This window comes from Aquarana catesbeiana, linkage group LG05 (genome assembly GCF_042186555.1).
Source record: "Aquarana catesbeiana isolate 2022-GZ linkage group LG05, ASM4218655v1, whole genome shotgun sequence".
Lineage (NCBI taxonomy): Eukaryota > Metazoa > Chordata > Amphibia > Anura > Ranidae > Aquarana > Aquarana catesbeiana.
The window spans coordinates 166,817,040-166,835,053 of record NC_133328.1 but is presented as its reverse complement, the minus strand read 5'-3'; the positions used below and the strand labels follow the sequence as shown (position 1 = coordinate 166,835,053).

The 18,014-nt window shown below is 42.1% G+C and overlaps 1 protein-coding gene across 4 annotated transcripts in view; it reads left to right on the top strand.

Moving 5' to 3' along the window:
* The window catches only part of NOD1 (nucleotide binding oligomerization domain containing 1), a 150,866-nt gene extending 133,670 nt beyond the window's left edge, over positions 1–17,196 (top strand). For all 4 annotated transcript variants that reach the window (XM_073630325.1, XM_073630326.1, XM_073630327.1 and 1 more), the window contains 3 exons: positions 3,086–3,169; positions 9,305–9,388; positions 14,097–17,196. In XM_073630325.1, the coding sequence (XP_073486426.1) occupies positions 3,086–3,169; positions 9,305–9,388; positions 14,097–14,169 (241 nt within the window). In that variant the 3' untranslated portion in view covers positions 14,170–17,196. The remainder of the gene's footprint in view (positions 1–3,085; positions 3,170–9,304; positions 9,389–14,096) is intronic.
* Positions 17,197–18,014: the final 818 nt, after the last annotated feature.

Below are 18,014 nucleotides of genomic sequence, written 5' to 3'. Positions count from 1 at the left end.
ATATCTACCTTGATCAATGCAAGGAAGCCAGCTTCCAGAATGATTTATCATAGAGTCTGGAAAGCTTATATATCCTGGTGTGAATCCAGGGGTTGGCATCCCAGGAAATATGTGATTGGTAGAATTCTTGATTTTCTACAATTGGGATTAGAGATGAAGCTGGCCTTGAGTACCATCAAGGGCCAGGTCTCGGCCTTATCAGTATTATTTCAACGGCCACTTGCTTCGCATTCTTTGGTCCGAAACTTTATGCAGGGGGTGACGCATCTTAATCCTCCGGTTAAGGCGCCCTTAAACCCCTGGGACTTGAACTTGGTTCTGTCTGTGCTACAGAAACAGCCTTTTGAACCAATACGTCAGATTCCTTTGGTCTTGCTGACAAGGAAGTTATTTTTTCTGGTAGCCATCTCTTCTGCTAGAAGAGTATCAGAATTAGCAGCTCTTTCCTGTAAAGAGCCTTATTTGATTGTACACAAGGATAGAGTGGTACTGCGCCCTCATTCTAGTTTTTTACCAAAGGTGGTTTCAGATTTTCATCTAAACCAAGACATTGTTCTATCTTCCTTTTTTCCAGATCCCTGTTCTCCGGAAGAAAGATCACTACATTCTTTGGATGTAGTAAGAGCAGTTAAGGCCTATCTGGAAGCGACTGCTCAGATTCGCAAAACGGATGTTTTGTTTGTGCTGCCAGACGGTCCCAGTAGAGGACAAGCAGCATCAAAAGCTACCATTTCTAAATGGATCCGACAATTGATCATTCAAGCTTACGGTTTGAAACAGAAGATTCCTCCATTTCAGATCAGGGCACATTCCACAAGGGCTGTTGGTGCTTCTTGGGCAGTGCATCACCGGGCCTCTATGGCTCAAATCTGCAAGGCCGCAACCTGGTCTTCAGTTCATACATTCACCAGATTCTATCAGGTGGATGTGAGAAGGCATGAGGATATCGCCTTTGGGCGTAGTGTGCTGCAAGCAGCGGTACAGGGTCCTCAGGTCTGATTGCACCCTACTTGGTTGTGGTTCCCCCCCTCAGATAGCATTGCTCTGGGACATCCCATCAGTAATTACTGTGGCTCTGTGTCCCATGGTGTTCGAGAAAGAAAATAGGATTTTTTAAAACAGCTTGCCCGTAAAATCCTTTTCTTTCGATGGACATCACGGGACACAGAGGTCCCGCCCCTCTTCTAATACACTATATTGCTTGGCTACAAAACTGAGGTATCCCTGCAAGTTGAGGGATTATATAGGGGGTTGAACTTCCTGGTTAGGGTGTGCCAGTGTCCAATCACCAGTGATACCTATATAACCCATCAGTAATTACTGTGGCTCTGTGTCCCGTGATGTCCATCGAAAGAAAAGGATTTTACAGGTAAGCTGTTTTAAAAAATCCTATTTTTGCAGCAACTACAGCTGCAGGTCTTTTTGGGGATGTCTCTACCAACTTTGCACATCTAGAGAGTGAAATCTTTGCCCATTCTTCTTTGCAAAATTGCTCAAGCTCTGTCAGATTGGATGGAGAGTGTCTGTGAACAGCAACACCAAGTCTTGCCACAGATTCTCAATTGGATTTAGGTCTGGACTTTGACTGGGCCATTCTAACACATGAATACTTTGATCTAAACCATTCCATTGTAGCTCTTGGCTGTATGTTTAGGATCATTGTCCTGCTGGAAGGTGACCCTCCGCCCCAGTCTCTAGTCTTTTGCAGACTCTAACAGGTTTTCTTCTAAGATAGTCCTGTATTTGGCTCCATCCATCTGCCCATCAACTCTGACCAGCTGTCCCTGCTGAAGAAAAGCATCCCCACAACATGATGCTCTCACCACCGTGTTTCACGGTGGGGCTGGTGTGATGAGGGTGATGTGCAGTGTTAGTTTTCCGCCACACATAGCATTTTGCTTTTAGGCCAAAAAGTTCAATGTTGGTCTCATCTGACCAGAGCACCTTCTTCCTTCCATATGTTTGATGTGTCCCCAACATGGCTTCTTGCAAACTGCAAATAGGACTTCTTATGGCTTTCTTTTAACAATGGCTTTCTTCTTGCCACTCTTTTATAAGATTTGTGGAGTGCAAGACTAATAGTTGTCCTGTGGACAGATTCTTCCACCTGAGCTGTGGACCTCTGCAGCTCTTCCAGAGTTACCATGGGGCTCTTGGCTGCTTCTCTGATTAATGATCTGCTTGCCCGGCCTGTCAGTTTAGGTGAACGGCCATGTGTTGGTAGGTTGGTAGGTTGGTAGTTGTGCCATACTCTTTCCATTTACGGATGATGGATTGAACAGTGCCCCGTGAGTTGTTCAACGCTTGGGATATTTTTTTTTATAACATAACCTGGCTTTGAACTGCTCCACAACTTGACCCCTGTCCTGTCTGTGTTTCTTGGCCTTCATGATGCTGTTTGTTCACTAAGGTTCTCTAACACACCTCTGAGGGATTCACAGAACAGTTGTATTTATACCGAGATTAAATTATGCCCAGGGGGACTCTATTTACTAATATTTACTAATTAGGTGACTTCTGAGGGCAGTCGGTTCCACTAAATTTTAGTGAGGGGTATCAGAGTAAAGGGGGCTAAATACAAATGCATGCCACATTTTCAGGTATTTATTTGAAAAAAAATTGAAAAACATTTATCATTTTCCTTCCACTTCACAATTATGTGCCACTTTGTGTTGGTCTATCACATAAAATCCCAATAACATGACAAAATGTGGAAATCTGTGTGTGTGTGTGTGTGTGTGTGTGTGTGTGTATTTCTCCAATCACCTTCTTTTGAGTCAGAATAATTGAGCAGCTTTACATTTGTCTGAACAAAGTGGCTCATACAGACTAACACAAACACTGATCATGGACGGAATGTACTTTTGTTGCTGTTTTATTATTATTATTATACAGTATTTATATAGCGCCAACAGTTTACGTAGCGCTTTACAACTTGAGGGTAAACAGTACAAATACAATACAATTTGATACAGTAGGAATCAGAGGGCCCTGCTCCTTAGAGCTTACAATCTATTGTATTTAGAAGATCTTATGTTACCTATTTCATTTGTTGGGGGAATTTCACATATCCTCTTTCTTCTAGGATTTTGCAGAACAAATTCAATGATGAGGTAGCGGAACATTTTGCTCGAATGCTAAGAGTGAACAAGACACTTCAAAATCTGTGGTGAGAAATCAAACAACAATAGTGGGGGTAGGGTTGAGGGAAAATGCACCGATCCAACACTTCAAGCGCTCCCTTCATATACTAGAATCAGGTCCTGATTTGGAGTCTGTCACTCCTCCACATATGGCTCAGTATAATTCAAAAGAAAATACGCAACAGCAAAACTCTGATCAGCCAACAAGCATCAACACATTGACCTGTTCCCAGGGTACATGTTTTACTCTATGAGCTTAATTATAGGACCATGTGCTGAAGCATGATGGCTGATCAAAACTTTGCCTGTGAAGACATCATTGGTGTGCGACCTCTCTTTTGGATTATACTAAACAATAGAAGGAGTGTTTATAATAAGAACATCATTTATTGTAGAAATGGAAATTCAAAACTGTAACTGCATCTTCATGCTTGCTGGCTAGGAACATTCTATATCTAAAACTACCACAGGTTTCCTCACAAAGAGCTGCACTGGGTCTATAAAATCATATATTTTTATTGTATTAAGACTCAATGAAAAGAAGTTGCACTTTGCATGGGAATTTGTCCCATGTTAGACACATGTTTGCATAAACAGATGTTCTCATGTTGCATAGACACGTTTGCGTAAACGCATGTTTGCATTGACACATTTGCGTAAACGCTTGTTTGCATTGACAGGTTTGTGTATTTGCATGTTGCATAGACACATGTTTGTGTAAAAATGCAGGTTTGCATAGGACACATGTTTGCGTAAACACATGCTGCATTTTTGTGTAGATGCATGTTTGCGTAGGGGAAAGTTGCATAAATACATGGTTGTGCATAGATGCGCGTTTGTATACACACATGTTTGCATAAGACATGTTTGCGTAGACGCATGTTTGCATACTTGCATAAACACATGTTGCAAAAATGCATATTTGCATAAACGCATGCTGGCATATTTTCATTTGAACTACTGCATACATATATGCTTATTTGCCTTGAACTGCATACATATGTGCTTAGTTGCATTGAACTGCACACATAAATGCATGAACGGCAAGAATACTTGTATACCTGCATATTTACATACCTAGGTACCTACATAATGGCATACCTGGGTACCTGTGTACTTACATACCTACGGGGTTGCATGGCGGTAGACCAACTTTGTTTTAGGCTTGTATCCTTGGGGGACTGGATATTAGGTTTGGCTAATATAGTTGCTATATTATTTGCCTGTTATACCAGCTAAATGACTCCAGAAGGGGGAGGCAGCCGGGGGAGGTAAGTCCACCGCTCTCAGGTTCAGTGATGTGGCGGTGTTCACATCTCCCAATGGACCAGTGGTGTCAGGTGCATCTGGGGTTTGGCATTGCATTGTTTTTTCTGCCGCATTCTTTTTTCGCCAAGAGAACTGCAGCCGCATCAGCCTGATGATGCCTGATCGCAGTTGATCAGAGCCTAAGCAGGATGAAGCCTGGTTAGTAGTTGGATTAGAGACTGCCCGGGAATACCAGGTGCTGTAAGCTTCTCCTCTCAAGTGAGGGAGGCATCTGAGGCTGCTGTGTTTTGAGAGTATCTCGGGCCAGAGGATTTTAGGGCAGTCTGAGGTTTGCTCCGTCTTTATCCAGTAGAATCCTGATAGATTAAGTACGCCTCTGGGTCTGCCAGAGAGTCATCAGTCTTATGCCTTGCATTGACTCTTGGGGCAGAAGTTATGGGCTCACTATTGTAAAATACTGGATCGGAAGTGATTACAAAACCAAATGGGGACATGAGGTCTAGATCTTAAGCCGCTGGACATCCTTCTGTTTCAGATAGGCTCGGTCCGTTCAGTGATGACCTTTCTGCAAGATGTAGATTTCAAGGTCCTCAATATCAATGACGTATATCTTCATGTGCAGTTTTTTTTTTCATGCTCATCAAGGGTTTCTGCAATTGCATTGCAAAGTCATCTTTTTTTCATTTTTTGACTCTGCTCTTTGGGCTTGCCAAAGCTCCCAGGGTTCACAAACTCCAACTGTACTTGCTGAAGACGCAGGGGGTGTCAATCTCAGTATATCTTTCCTCAGGAAGCAGTCAGTTCCAGATTTTCCTTAGATATAACTTCCTCCTGCAGAAATGTATCAAAGTTGAAGCATGTTCCCTACATACAGTACAACTCCAGGTCTTTTCTACAGGATCACTCTCTCTGTCTGGAACATGAAGATCCAAGCATTGGATTGCCGAAGGACTCTGTTCAAGAGGTATTGCAGAGCTCAAATTGTGTTGGTTGATGGTTCAGAATCTGGAGAGGGCGAAATTCTTCTTTTCAGGGGTTTGAAGATAACCACCAGGGCCTGTCTCTCCAGTTAGTTTGAAGGTGGCAGCAGTTCAGTGGACTTGCTTTCCACAAAAGAAAATACTGCCCATCAGTATCTTGAAACTTTTGGCCAGTACACCTTGCTGTGGATTATTGGACGAACCAGTTGTAGATTCAATCCGACAATGCCTCTACAGTGGCATATGTCAACCACCCTGGCGGCACCAGGAGTTGGACGACTCAGGAAGGTGAACCAAATTCTGTTGGGGCAGAACAACAGGTGCGGTCTCTGTTGCCAGTACATATTCCAGGTATAGGAAAATGACAGGGGGGTTTTCCACTCATCAGCAACTAATGCTAGGACCACGCGGTCCCTGGTTCCTGAGATATTTTTTGGCAATCTGCCAATATTGGGGAACTTTGCACGGGGATCTACTGGATTCCAAGTTCTACAACAAGTTGGACCTGTTGTGTCCGGAACGAGAGTCCCACTGGCAATAGGGATAGATGCACTAGATGCATAGGGACCAGTTCTCCCTAATTGATGCCTTCCCTCTGTTTCAACTACGGCCGCATCTTTTGCAAAGAATCTGGGAGGTGGTAACACTGATAATAGTATTAGCCGACTTAGCTCAGGAGGGCTTGGTACACTGACATAGTTGGACCTAATGGTCTGGGTCCTGTTATCTCCGCACTGTTAGAGTGCCTGGAAGCCGGCTTCAGGGAGCTTCAATTACAGAACTTGGAAATATTTTATACCTGGGGTGAAGTCAGGAAGTGACATCCGCAGATATGAGTTGGAATGTCTTTCCTTTCTCCAATCGGGAAGGAAAGTGAGATTGGCCTTAAGTACCATTAAGGGTCAGATTCGTCCCTATCCATTTTTTTCCAGAGTCCATTGTTTCTCATTTCTTGATTCATACAGGGTGTAATGCAGACAGTCCCACTTTTCAGGCCACCCTTGTGTCCTTGTGACTTGAATTTGTCCTTGACTGTCCTTACAGAGGCCACCTTTTGAAACAATTTGAAAACTCTGTTAGTCCTTTGACTCGGAAGGTGCCTTCTTTGGTTGCTATCACTTCAGCAAGTGGAGTGCCACTTTCATGCAAGGAGCCGCTTTTGGTCTTACACCATGATAAGGTGATGTTGCGTCCTCATCCATCTTGATGCCTTTCCAGATGGATATCAAAGCCACGGAGGATCCTGCTTTGACCACAGTATGTTACGGGCGGCAGAAAAAGTCCTCCTCAGGTGTCGGTTTCTGTGATTGTGTCTCCCTCCCCCTCAAGAGCATTGCTTTAGGACATCCCACATAGTAATTATTATGGCTGCTCTGTGTCCTGTGATGTACGATAAAGAAAATTTGATTTTTCCTACAGTTTACCTGTAAAATCCTTTTCTTGGAGTACATCACGGGACACAGAGATCCCTCCCCTCTTTTTTGGGATATTCATTGCTTTGCTACAAGGTACTTCCTGTGTAGGAGGAGTTATATAGGGGAGGACTTCCTGTTTAATTGATCTGCCAGGGTCCATTGACCTATAGGTGGCACATAACCCACAAGATTTTACAGGTAAGCTGTAGGAAAAATCTAATTTATTTTATGTCACACTGTATTTGCGCAGCGGTCTTTCAAATTAAATTTTTTTTCGAAGAAATACACTTTCATGAATTAAAATTAAAAAAAATTAAAAAACAGTCAACTTAGCCTAATTTTTTTGTATAATGTTAAAGATGATGTTACGCCAAGTAAATGGATACCTAACATGTCATGCTTTAAAATTGCGCACGTTCGTGGAACGTGGCAACAAAACTACGGTACTTAAAAATTTCCATTGGCAACGCTTTAAAAACTTTTAACAGTTACCAGTTTAGAGTTACAGAGGAGGTCTAGTGCTAGAATTATTGCTGTCACTCTAACGATCGAGGCAATACCTCACATGTATGGTTTGAACACTGTTTACATTTGCGACATACGTATGCATTCGCTTCTACGTGCAAGCACGGAGGGATGGGGCATTTTAAAAAAACATATTTTTTAAAAAAATTTTTACACTGTCCCTTTAAAAAAACATTTTTTACTCATTTTTTTTTTTTGCTGGAACAAGGAATGTAAACATCCCTTGTGACAGTAATAGCCAGTGACAGGTACCCTTTATGGAGGGATCTGGGGTCTATAAGACCCCAAGTCCCTCCTTTCCACTTATGCCGCGTACACGCGATCGGAAATGCCGCCAGCAAAACTCAGATGAGAGCTTTTTGTCAGAAAATGCGACCGTGTGTATGCTCCATCGGTCTTTTGCTGGCGTCATTCCAGCCAGCAAAAGATTGAAAGCATGCTCTCTATTTTTCGGTCGGGGAAAGTTCCTATCCGAAAATGCGATTGTCTGTATGCAATTCGGACGCGCAAAAAATTACGCATGCTCGGAAACAATTCGACGCATGCTCGGAAGCATTGAACTTCATTTTCTCGGCTCATTGTAGTGTTGTACGTCACCGCGTTCTTGGCGGTCGAAAGTTCAGAGAACTTTTGTGTGACCGTGTGTATGCAAGGCAAGCTTGACCGGAATTCCGTCGGAAAAACCATCCAAGTTTTTTCGGACGGAAATTCCGATCGTGTGTGCCAAGTTTTGAATACTGTAATTTTTTTTTAAATCTGGCGCCTTTTAAGGCTCTAGTAAACCCGAAAGTGATTTCATGACATCGCTCTGGCCTCCCGGTGGGACAGGAGAGCCTGGGTGAGCCGCATGCGAGGGGAGGGGCGGGCGTACCCTCCGGCTGCTTGTGATAACGATCGAGCGGCTGCTTAGCCGCATCGATTTTTAATCATAAGAAAAGCAACCGTCAGCTCTAAAAAATTGTATCGGGGTAATGCCTGCAGCTGCAAGCATCACCCGGTACAACTCCTTCAAGCCAAAGGTCGCATATTTGCATTACGTCAGCGTTGACAGGGTTGAAGTCCATTTTTTTGCAGTTACCTTGTGTAAAGCTGATTCCAGCAGGGTTTCCCGTGACTTCGATTATTCTACTAAGCCTGTTTTGACTCCCCTGAATAAGGGTGGTCGTAGGCTTTCCGGTAAGCCTCCATTGCTTCATTATCAGGTGGCGGGCTGCACTAGCGGTGAAAATACAGACCCACATTGGACATTTCACTTTTTGGACTTTCTTTCACTACATTTTATTTAGGTTTTTTGTGATAATTTATCTGCACCACTTATTGAATTATATTCTTATTGGATGTTATTATTCACCATTTCATCTGATGCTAATATTAATTTTTTTGTAGTTACTATTAGCTATTTCTGTACGTTATTGATTTATTGTTATATCACACACACTACTTGTGGTATTTGTCCAGCGCTGCACGCTTTCTTTCTATCTTGTGTAAAGCTGGCCATAGTTAGATCAAAGTTCGTTCAGTTCAGCAGGGACTGGCCAAAGTTCAATTTATTTATGACCGTTCCCGCTCGGCAGAAGTCGATCTAATGGTCAACTTCTGTCAAACAGGACTTTTTGGAAATTTGCTGCAGCCCTGATCTGTGTATTCTGACAGCCGAGGAATCCCTGCTGTCAGAATACAATAGCACAACAAGGAGGGCTCCTCCATTCACGTCGCTAGTGTGGATGGGAGAATCCTTTTATTCATTTGTTCCGCTGGTTGATCATAAAAAAAGGATCAATCTATGGTCAGCTTTAGAGATAATGTCTCACTTGTGGTCATCGCCTATTGCTGTATGTTGCATATTGTATTGCCTTATCCAAAACATCTTATAGTCACTGCATTTTGCTTGTCTTATAACTGTTTGCTGGGTAGTACTTTTACTAATGTATTTTTGTAGCTGAGGTAAACTTTACCTTTCTGCTGTTTACAGGCTACAGAATAATAACATCACAAATCATGGAGCCAATCTGTTAGCTGAAGCACTAGATGATAACATTAATCTGCAGGAGATTTGGTAAGAGTCCAAATGTGTGTTTGTGGATAAAGAAATCACATTATAGATATGGATACTATCAATAGACCAGTAGTTGTTTCCATGGAAACTGGAAAGAATGACAAAAAGTTACTATATGTGGTGAGCAAGAAGTATAAAGTATAGAAAAAATAGGCTATGAATTGCAGTAGTTAAAATCATACTTGGGCTATAATATTGAAAACTTTGCAATGATATCTAGACCTGTATTGCAGGTGGCATTAAATGCCGACTCCGCCATACCATATTTCATTTTGGGGTTTACTCAAACTGAAGCCTGTCTTCAGGTCTCAATTAGTGATATTTTTCTTATTAGTTTGTGTTTCTACTAAAGGTTTGGGGGCTGATTGCAGTGCGCCTGCTGATGGCGCTGAGGTGGTGTCCAACGGTTACAAACTTGAGTTTCATTTTGTTCCCACTCCTCACTTTCTTCTTTCCTTCCTCCTTCCTTCCTGTGTCTTCCCATAGGCTGATATATCTCCATTAAGTTCTTTTGGGGCCTTCTAGACCAATGTGTTATGGACTTGATCCCAGCTGCAGGACAGTTTCAGGGGTTTTACTCTAACTTGTTCCAAAACCCAAAGGGGGCATTAGCTCCATCTTCCTTAAAGCCCTAAATGCCTGAATTTAGGTCCACAAATTCCAGATAGAATTGACCAGATCAGTCTTTGTTTCAGGGAGACTTTCTGGCTTTGATGGGCATAAAAGATGCTTACTAGTTCATAGCCCTACTATTCAGCCTCTTTTCAGTGCCTCAAATATTCACCAAGGTGCTGTTTTCAATGTTGGCCCTCTTGCCCTCTTGTTGCATCCCCATTTTGGGATACTTAGACAACCTCCTGTTAAGGGACAATGTTTCCCTGACTGTCCAGATGTTAAAAAAAACATGGGTGGATCCTGAACCCTCAGAAATTGGTGATGGGAACCTTCTTATCTTTTGGAGTATCTAGGTCTAGTCCTGATCACATCTCGGGCCATCGTTTTCCTTCCCCAGGAATAGCTTCAGACTCTTGGTCTCAATTGGAACTTTTCAGTACAGAAGCTCTCTGACTCCGCTTTGGCATTAAAGTGTTGGGGCAGATGGTAGTTTGGTCAGTTTCACCCCAGACTTATGCAATTTTCTGCCAAGGTAGGACATATTTGTCTTGCCCCTGGACAGGCTAATTTTATTGACACCAAGAATGAGGCTATCCCTGGCTTGGTGGCTCAGGAATCCTGCTCTGCTCAGGAGTCGATAAAGTTCCCGCTCGTCTTTTGGAAGATTTTTTCAACAGACACAAGCCTGTCCGGCTGGGGAGATGTCCTGGGGAACTTGTCTGCACATTGTCCAGAGTGTACCAACCTGTTGAAGAGCCATCCGATCCTGATTCAGCCAGACAATGTTACTGTAGCGTATATAAACCATCAGAAAAGGAACGACATGTCTTGCTGCAGCAAGAGAGATAGGGTGGATTCTGTCCCGAGCAGGACTGCGTGTTGCAGCCTTGTCAACCATACACATTCAAGGTTAGACAGTCGGGAGACAGATTTCTTTATAAGTTTGGAGGTGGAAGAGTGGTCTCTACACCCGGATGTGTTCCAGAATCTGTGGGGGGCATATCAAATGTGGACCCTCCTGGCCTGCAAGTTCAACAATAAACTGGTTGCTGAAAGAGATCATTACACCCTCATATAGCTGCCCCCCCCCCCCCCCGCCAAAAAAGAGCTTAATTCTTTCTGCTCCACAGGTTTGAGAGAAAGGGCATTGCAGTGATCAATATTTCTCTGGATTGGCCCAGGCAGGTGTGGTGAATCTACCTGGTAAGACTTCTAGCTCACCGTGGGCACTGCCATACCTAATGTCTCATGGGTCAATGTGGTATCCTGCTTCTTAGTCACTGGATTTAAAGGCATGGCTATTGAATCCCAAGTTCTAAGGGAAAGAGGCATCTCTGAATCTGCTTCTTACAATGATCTAGACTACTTCTCACAAGGTTTATCGTCATATATGGTATGCTTACTTGACTTGGTGTGAGTCCAGGGGCTTTTACCCAGGAGTTTCTCTGTGTGATGCATCCTCTCCTTCCTGCAGTTTGATCAGAACTAGCATTTGGCTCTCGGCGCCATCGAAAGTCAAGTCTCTGCTCTTTCTGTACTGAGACTGTTGTCCTCATACCTTTATGCAGGGAGTCCCCATGTGGTTCTGCCTGTCCATTTGACTTGGTGAGAACTATTCTGGTTCCCTCTGTGCTTAAGAAGCCACAGTTTGAACCCATTAGAGACATTCCTCTCTCTACGCTAACCTACAGGGTTGCTTTCCTTGTAGTTGTCACCTCTGCGAGTTGGGTGTCTGAACTGTTGGCCTTATTTTGCAAAAAAACTTTTTTTTTGCAAAAGTCAGTGTGGTGTTGAGGCCCAACACTTCCTTCTTGCCTTTGGTAGTCTCTGCCTTTTCACCCTTTAGGATATTTTGCTTCCATTCTCTTGTCTGGCTCAATTTCTTCAAAAGGAAATTTACTGCATTGTCTGGATGAGGTTCTGGCTGTGCAAGCCTATTTTTCAGCCATTGCTTTTAATCAGAAAGACTTAATATCATTTTGTTATTCTAAATGGGCCCCAATTGTTCCAGCCCCAGTAGTGTTCAGTGTTGAAGAAACAGAAAAGGGTGCAGCACTGGAACTGCGGGAAGGTAAGCGACTCTGGAGAGGGGTATGCTGCCTCTTCTGCTGCAAATAAGAGCTGTTTGTATTTGTTTAGGGACCTAATAGGGTCTCTTAAAACACTTTCATTACAAAGTGTTGCAGGGTCTATTTAATGGAAATTATACTATAATATGGATTACACACCAGGAAACGATTTGAATTGCTAGCGTATGTGCAACTTTGGATGCAGCCCTGGTTGTATGTCTGTATCTGGCCCTTGTCTTGTCTCCCCCCCAGGATTGTCAAAGTGTTACTACACCGAGGACCCTGCATTTACTAAATATGGTCTCCCACAGTACAAAGAACATGGAAATGCAATTATTTTAGTAAATATAAACTGCTAAATACTTTTTTTCATCAGCAGTATTTAGCAGTTGTGTGACTTCTACCAGTGTCCTGCCAAGCACTAGTTAAAGCTTGTAGGAGGAGCTTTCATTCTCCTCTGACTGTCCTATGAGGCTGCATGACCCCTGACTTTGTCTGGACAATGCCGATTGGCCCTGTGCTGATCACATGCACCCTAACCCCCCTCCAAAAAAAAAACTCTCTAAATATACACAATAAACAGAGCGGGTGCAGAGTGCCTCCTAGGGTTCTGTTCTATCAGCAGATTGATCGGGCACAGTAAAAGAAAGAGGATCAGAGAAGATGGGATCAAACTTCCTTTTTACACAATGCGGAGGATTAACCCTTTAGGTTCCACAGTAAGTATAACAAGCAAGTCACTACAATTGAAAAATAACTGCTGCGTGGGAGTTAAGTAGCAGATGTAAGTATTTTTGGTTGTTACTTTTAAAACCTCTTGGAAAGCAGAAGATAGATCTTCAAAAGGCCTTGCTGTAATAAAGGCCTCTGTCCTTCACTGGCAGAAAAGATAGAAACAAGAAGGGGCTTCCAGAGGGGTTGCTGATTAAGTAATTTCTTTTAACATTTAAAGTGATAAAAATGTAAAATAAAAAAGATGTTTTTAGATAGATACCTATCTGCTCTGTGCAATGATATTGAACAGAGTGGTTCCTTACCTTACCTTCTGCAGTCCCCCAACACTGTCCACTCCTTCCTACGAGGGCCCCCCAGCAAACTGTGTGCTAAGGGGACACCCGTACCAAACTGGGTCTTTGTGCATCCCTAGACACACATAGTGCCAGTAAGCCACACCCCCGCTCCCTTCTCACAGGAGTTTGACTGTCAGCAGCGGCCTGTGTCTCCTGTGATACCAGAAAATGGAGGAACAGTGCTGCAGCTGGGACAGCACTGGAGTGGTAAGAGGAGCCAGGTAAATGTCATAGCATAGAATGCTTTAAAGTGGTTGTAAACCCCATTCATGAAAGTTGAACTAAGCACATATATATGTAGTGTTTACTTATCTCTCTCCAAAAGCTCTAAGTGTCGTTTCTCTCTGGTGCTTCATTCCTCTGTTATCAGCATGAGTCACTCTGACACATGAGATAACATGAGCTGAAAATTTGTGTCAGGGAGGGAGCTTTAGAGGTAGATAAGTACTTAGCTCTGCATGTTCCTTCATTCCTTTGCCTTTGTGGAGGGGGTCCCTTTCCTCCAATCAGCTCTCACAAAAGTGTAAGCCCAGTATCCCCACCCAACCCTATGTGCTGCTTAAAGCGGAAGGAAGATTTTTAACACGATCTGCACTTTCCAAAGAGTGTAGAAAACTAAAGACAGCAGATATACATGTAAAACCTATGTAGGAGGATTTGTTTCATCTGTGTATCATCTGAGGCTATTCACTTCACTTGTTATATGTAAGGGTTTACATCCGCTTTTAAGGTAAAAGATTAAAAAAAAAAAAAAATTGACTTTAGAAGCACTTTAAGATGAAGGGGGTTTGGATCTATATATAGAAGTTGTACTAGACCGCTAAAAATATTTATACTTTTTACTTGGAATTAATTGCGCAACATGTTTTCAGATGATAGATTTCATTTCTAGAAAGATGGATGGGCCTTTAATGTTTTTTGTGTTTGTTGTTTTTTTTTGTTTTGTTTTTTTAGTTTACAAGGCAATCCACTGACACCAGGTGATAATGAACCTTTTCAAAGAAACTCAAGACTACGCATTGTTTGACCAGTGCCTTCGAAGACTTTTATTACATTATCATAAAAAGGGTGCAGAGGAAGGTTGGACCACTGAGGACTGTTACATTTATCTTATCTTGTAGACATCCCTCTGAAAGGGTACTTCATAGACAGGCTTAGCCTGTGCATAACAAACTGTGATTTATCAGTTACGTGGCAGTATTACTTTTATTTTGCAGCAGGTTCCAGTCAAGCTGCATACATACATCAGATGAGCAGGCACAATCTGACCTCCAAGTTGCCTATTTGTAATAGTGATTATGCATGCTCACACCTCTGAAAGCATGGGGGGTAGTGCAGAGCAGACACCACTGGTGCTGCCTAACCATATTTCAAGCAAAAACAGTAGTAATCCGATGGCTGGAATAATCCAACCAGTCTATGAACCCCTAATTAGGCAGGTCGATATAGGTAGGGGTGTGGGTACAGACAAACAGTTATTGTTTGATGGATCAGATTATCAAATTTTCCTCTAAGAAAGCCCTACTTTCAACCACTAGAATTAGAACTAAACAAAAGTTCAGTTTATACACTACACCAGAGTCTGCACGCATCTGACCTTGTACATTTACTGAAATTCATAACCGTAACAACTTTAGTACATCTTACGTAAATGGAATTTTAGTCAGAAAATTATGTCCTGATAAATCAGTGACATTTAAAAATAAGTGCGTATACTATTTAAAATCCAGTAATGTACTGTCTCACCCTGCTCTGCACATGCTCAGTTGCTGTCCATTCTCAGCACTGTGCCTTAATCTGAGCCACTAGAGGCCGATAAGCTGACAGCTTTAAAATGTACTGCTGCTAAAAGGGGCGAAAAAGCAACTGGAATGGCACAGACTGTGCTGAGGGAGCACAGATTAGGGAGGGAGAAAAGAAAAGTAGGAGAGGTGACGGGACAAACTCGACTGCCAGAGAGTCACAAAAGTGTTAAGTTGGCCATAGATAAAATTTAGCCCAGTCTGTGGGTACGTTGGTAGTACTAAAGCAGATCCATTGATCGACTTCAGTACAACCTGCCTATCTGGTTTGCCTATCTGGTTTATTTTGCCTGATCACTGCCAGCAGCTATAGCATCCAGTAATGATTATTATATTCTGCTGGTGGGGAAGGCTTCCCTGCACTCCCTAACCAGCAGAACACAATAGCTCTGCTGGAGGGATTACCCCCCATCAACACTGAATGTTGATGGGGGAATCAAGCAAATTGCATATTCTATGACCTGGCTTAAACTTACAAGTATAGCGTCTTATTTGCCTGATATTCTCTCCTTTCTCCCTCATCAGCAGCCTGTGAACTTCAGAACTGTAAAGATTCTGTAAGCCTTCCTTCCTAGCTAAGCCAGGATATACAATGCTGGAAATGTACACATTTTAATTGAAGTAAATGATAAATAGTTTTTGAGACCAATGAAGGAGGGAGAGTTCTCAGTAAGAAAGTGGCTGCTCTGGGCTTCCGCATTAATAATTATGCTACCAAAATGAGTGTGTGCTGTAAATTGCCTACAGCAAGAAGAAACAAGAGCAATGCAAGGGGCAATTTACAGAACACACTAATTTTGGTAGCATAATTATCAATGTGGAATGTATGTTCTTTTGCTAAAGAACATTTGTTGTCATCAAACTGTTATGGGTAAAGTTCCGCTTTAAAATAACCTAGGAGAGGCTGCCCATACCTTCTAAAAATGCTAGTTGCCTGGCTGTTTTGCTGATGCACTGGTTTCAGTACATTCTGAGTTACTGACCCAGAGAAAGCTTGGAGCTAATTTTCTGTGTACTTGTAGTGACCCAAATGACAGCTCCCTATGCAATTTTCCTTTAACCTCTTCATGACCAAATACACCTTTTTGATTCCAAATGTAAAGCTCTACTTGCCGTGAGAAGGTTCATTAACAATGCAGAGAACTTAGGATGTGCAGCTGAGTTTGTTCATAGTTCTCACACACCCTATCAATCAGAAACATTAGTTATAGAGGTATTGTCAAGGTAACTGACGCTGCTAAACTTGGTCTGGACAGGCCTGGTTCACATCTGTGATTTGTGTTGGGTGCATTACCCTTAAACTCCATGTAACATGTATTTTCATGAAGGTGAAGAAAACAGGATTTTTTTTTATTATTGCCTAGCACCTAAAGAGCACAGTTGTGAACAGGGCCTTAATCTTCAAAACATTTGGTCACTAAAAGGGTTGATAATCATATTTGCAGTAGTGCAGCAAATGCCATCGCAGACGGCACCGCGCTGGATTGAGAGAAGAGTCAGGTATTTGGGGTGGGTGGGGGGAGGAGCAAAATATACTTAGACATTTTTTACCTTAATGCATGCTTTAAGGTAAAAATGTCTTGCCTTTAGAAACACTTGAACAATGTCTGTTACAGTACATAGGGATTTGGTATTTGGGTCATTTTGATTCTAATACTGTGTATTTTGACCAGTGGAAAAAACAAGCTTTGACATCTATTCAAATAAAAGATCAAAATCAAAAGAGCAAAGTAAAGGTACATCTAGTGATCAATGGACAGTTTATTGGTATTCTTTACTGAGCTGCATGTTGTAACTTCTGGAAACGACAAATTCCAATTATGTTTGTAGACACATAATTACCCATACCAGGTTTGGAGCCTGGAAAAGCTATATTATGGACTGACAGTTGAAGGGTCGGTTGTCAGTCTACCCAACAGTTATGTACTAGTTCTAGGTGAAGCCTGGTGAAATGAGTCAGCTCTGGCCTCTTAAATATCTTAAATCCAAAAGTAGGATCTCTGACTCTGTTCCTGTACACCTGGGTTGAAGAGTTCCTGCCCACCTATAAATGCCCCAGTACTTTCTGTTACAAAATAAAGAGAATCAAACTTCACTCATATGGGGCACAGCAGGTGTGCAGACCCAAGAACCTAAGTGCAGATATCCTATCTGTAGAGTCTGTGAGAGATTTGAGAAATAGGTGGTAACACTCTTTAGAATATCAATATAATGCTGCGCTATCCAAATGTAATCATACGGTAACCGTACTAAATCATAATATTACTGGTTGCAGTTAAATAGTGGTGGTAAGATATTCTATTCCTATATAAAAAATCTGGTGAATATAATAATGCAATCTTATGCGATTATAAGTTACGATCATGAACAATTAAAAATTCCAATTATTTGCGTTCCTCCCAATGACAAACTGTATATTATACACACCTCTATATACACATGTAGCATTCATATGCAATAGAGAAATTTGCAACTCTGTGCGATAATTGCAGTGACAACCTGTAATTTACATAAATCTATATAAAAGTGCATCAATATACAATAATCAATATAGAAATAAAGTGAACTGTGTTTAAAGTGCTCTTGTGCCAAACTAAATCATGCATTAATCTGTGTCCATAAAATCGCAGCATAAAGTCCATTCATAACTACTCCACCTCTGGGTTTATGATCAGCATTTAGATCCTTGGATGGTTGCTTGCAGCAATATTCATATGGAAAACAGAGGAAACTGGATAGTGTATTACCGATTAAAAAGTTTTATTTAAATGACAATAATTCCTATATTAGGGTACTCACATTTAATAAATAGGTGCTATGAGCGCAGCACTCCATATCAAGCCAAACAATTATAAAGACGCTGTGCTGATGTGTCCTCTCCTGCTCTAAGAACACTCCACTGTTTAACAAACTGTCCTGTCCCCTCCCCAACATGTGTCGATACCGAGAAATGTCGTATCTTCCTCAGGGGGAATTCCCTAAATGCTGACCATAAACCCAGAGGTGGTTTAAAAGCATGTTTTGACCGAGCTTAGGTGCAAGGTCACACGCTCTAAGGTGAGCGCATACA